General features: G+C 41.6%; 1 protein-coding gene across 1 annotated transcript in view; it reads right to left on the minus strand.

Moving 5' to 3' along the window:
- LOC106879164 (dynein heavy chain domain-containing protein 1) overlaps window positions 1-3346 on the minus strand; it is a 72778-nt gene that overhangs the window by 26464 nt on the left and 42968 nt on the right. Inside the window, exons 25-27 of the mRNA XM_014928609.2 lie at window positions 2653-2833; window positions 1709-1864; window positions 638-741 (exon numbers count right to left, since the gene is read on the minus strand). Of these exons, the coding sequence (XP_014784095.2) occupies window positions 638-741; window positions 1709-1864; window positions 2653-2833 (441 nt within the window). The remainder of the gene's footprint in view (window positions 1-637; window positions 742-1708; window positions 1865-2652; window positions 2834-3346) is intronic.

Here is a 3346-nt window from a genome sequence, read left to right on the forward strand (position 1 = left end):
ATCGCGGTTTCGATTCCCAGACCAGGCGTTGTGAGTGTTTATTGAGCGAAAACACCTAAAAGCTCCACAAGGCTCCGGCAGGGGATGGTGGCGAACCCTGCTGTACTCTTCCACCACAACTTTCTCTCACTCTTACTTCCTGTTTCTGTTGTGCCTGTAATTCAAAGGGTCAGCCTTGTCACACTCTGTGTCACGCTGAATATTCCCGAGAACTACGTTAAGGGTACACGTGTCTGTGGAGTGCTCAGCCACTTGCACGTTAATTTCACGAGCAGGCTGTTCCATTGATCGGATCAACTGGAACCCTCGACGTCGTAAGCGACGGAGTGCCAACAAATCAACAAATTGCCTGATCAAGAAACAAAAGTTTCATTGGGTGTGTGTGTGTGGGAGGTGGTGCATGCATGCGTGGGGGTGTGTGGGGTGTGTGGGGGTGGGTGGTGGCATACATTAAAACAATGATGGCATTGATATACATCAAAGACTTCCATGTCCAGAAACTGAATCTTCCCTTCAAGATGGTAGGAGGTGCTCGGAGAGCTAGGACACATTGCTGTTATTTCTTGCAGGTCATGGGACTATGTAGCGACTCCCTTGTTGGAATCAAAGAGTATATTAGAGACTAAACGATTCCTACCTCAAAATGCTCCCTTTCTGGTGTGGTCAAGAGATCTTTTGAACTGGTTTGGCATACGTATTTTTTCAGAATTTCTTCCATGGTATCCCAGAACCAATTTTTATCTGAAGAGAAATATTATAAGGAGGTTAGGCATCAAATATTGAGTATTTCAGCATTATAAATGTTTGTGTGTGTGTGTTTGTGTGCATTTATATGTATGTATGCATGAGGGTGCACGGCCTAGTGGTTAGGGTGTCGCACTCACACTTGTAAGATCGTGGTTTCAATTCCCAGACTGGGTGGTGTACTGTGTTCTTGAGCAAAACACCTCATCTCACATTGCTTTCTGACAGGTTTATGGTCAGTGGAGACCCCCCAGCCTTCTTGCCAGCCCCTCACCCCCCAGACCATATCCCTGCTTACTGCTATCGGAGCAAGTGTGAGCCCTGTGAGTCAGAGTGGGCCGTTCCAGTACATCTCCCTCACTATTCTCCAGGACAATCATCACCATCATCATCATCATCATCGTCATCGTCGTCGTCGTCATGACGACGACGACGACCATCACCACCACCACCACAACCATCATCACTTAATGTCTGTTGTCCATGCTGGCATGGGTTGGACAGTGTGATCAGAGCTGGCAATCCAGGGGGCTGCACCAGACTCCAGTCTGATGTGGCATGGTTTCTACAGCTGGATGCCCTTCCTACAGAGCATGCTGGGTGCTTCCACATGGCACCACACAGCCACTTTAATGTGATGCCACATGGGCACCTTGTCATCACACAGGCACTTTCGGCTCACTTTTTGAAACTTAATATTCCATCTCATACCACCCACCCATCTTCCCATTGTCACCCAAAATAGCAGGAATCTTTGGTGTTACATCTCTTTCTTTCTTTCCCTTTTTCTCTTCCTCTCTCTCCTTCCCCCTCGGTTGCTGCTTCTGTCTGCCCCCTTCTCTTCTCTATTCTCCCTCCTTCTCCCTTTCTGTGCACCGATCCCTCGTTTCCTTCCTTTCTCTCTTCTATCCATTCCATCTCCTTCTGTGCATTGAGAAAAATACTGCAATATATTTCACATTACCGTTATTGTCCAGAATTCTGTCAGCCAAAGTTCTGGAACTTTCATGAATCCAAAGACGGATGATGATGCATATCAAAGGTGGACAAGGGTATGAAGAGAACGACGAGTGTTCTTGAGAATCCTCAGTCTGGGCCTGTTGACTGGTACAAATGATAGCTGTCAAAAAAAAAAACAACAAAAAAAAGGAACAAATATAAGGTGTCAAAAAACAAACAAAACAAAAAGAAACTAAAAAAAAAACAATAAAGAACCCCCTCAAAAAACAAATGTAAGCTGTCAAGAAGCAACAAAAAAAAAGGAACAAATCTCACTGGCTGTGTGGTTAGAAGCTTGCTTCCCAACCATATGGTTCTGAGTTCAGTCCCACTGCGTGGCACGTTGGGCAAGTGATTTTGTATTATAGCTGCAAACTGATTAAAACCTTGTGAATGGATTTGGTAGAAGGAAACTGAAAGAAGCCTCTGTGTGTGTGTGTGTGTGTGTGTGTGTCTGTATTTGTCTCCCACTATTACCACCTGATTACTGGTGTTGGTGTGTTTACATTCCCTTAACTTAGCAGTTCAGCAAAAGGAATCGATAGAATAAGTACCAAATTTGAAAAATAAAAAAAAAAGTACTTGGTTTGATTCATTCAACTAAAAATCTGTCAAGGCGGTGCCCCAGCATGGCCACAGTTCAATGACTGAAATAAGTAAAAGATAAAAGACGAGAGATAAGCAATAAAGGAATGCAATGTGGTTGGCGTTAGGAAGGGCATCCAGCCATAGAAACCAAGCCAAATCAGACTGGAACCTAGTGTAGCTCTCTGGTTTACCTGTTCCAGTCAAACCGTCTAACCCATACCAGCATGGAAAGCAGATGTTAAATGATGATGATGATAAATACACATGCACAGAGAGAGACACACAGACAGACAGACAGAAAATGGTATATAAAGTGCTTACATTGCTCAGCCTTTTTCATTTCTTTCAGTAAGACGCTGGCATTCCTTGGGGTCAGTAACCTCAGACCATTGTAAATATGGGCCACATCGTGAAGTGTGAACAAATAGTATGGATGCTCTGGGGTTGGTTTCAACTTCTCTTTGACACGGGTGTACAATTCTATGGTGCTTTGGGTCAAACACTTTTGGCAGAAACAGTAACAACAATAGCAGTGAGTAAAATAGAGCAGAAGGAGAACATAGCATATTCTGAGGTTAAAGGTCATATCCTATATGTGGTAATATAGTAGGTGTGATAGTGGTAGTGGTAGTGGTAGTGATTAGGATGACATGATGGTGTGATGGTAGTCCTCAATATATATATATGTGAATAAAAATAAAAAATATACAAAAAAAAAAGGGGTTTGTATGATCGTGTATAGAGGAATATATTATTTAAAAGAGTTCCAACTCTGTCTGTTTTTTATGTTTTATTTATATTCTTATTTATATTCTTATAAAATTAATGTGGGATATAGAATATGGAACATATAATATAAATAGTAAAATGAAATGAAGTATTGAATGTTTTATTGAATATATGAAATATTGAGTATTAAAGGCTTTTCTCTGTTCCTTTAATACTCAATATTTCATATATTCAATAAGACATTCAATACTTCATTTCATTTTACTATTTATATTATATGTTCGAT

The sequence above is a fragment of the Octopus bimaculoides genome, chromosome 27 (genome assembly GCF_001194135.2).
Source record: "Octopus bimaculoides isolate UCB-OBI-ISO-001 chromosome 27, ASM119413v2, whole genome shotgun sequence".
In the NCBI taxonomy this organism is placed as follows: domain Eukaryota; kingdom Metazoa; phylum Mollusca; class Cephalopoda; order Octopoda; family Octopodidae; genus Octopus; species Octopus bimaculoides.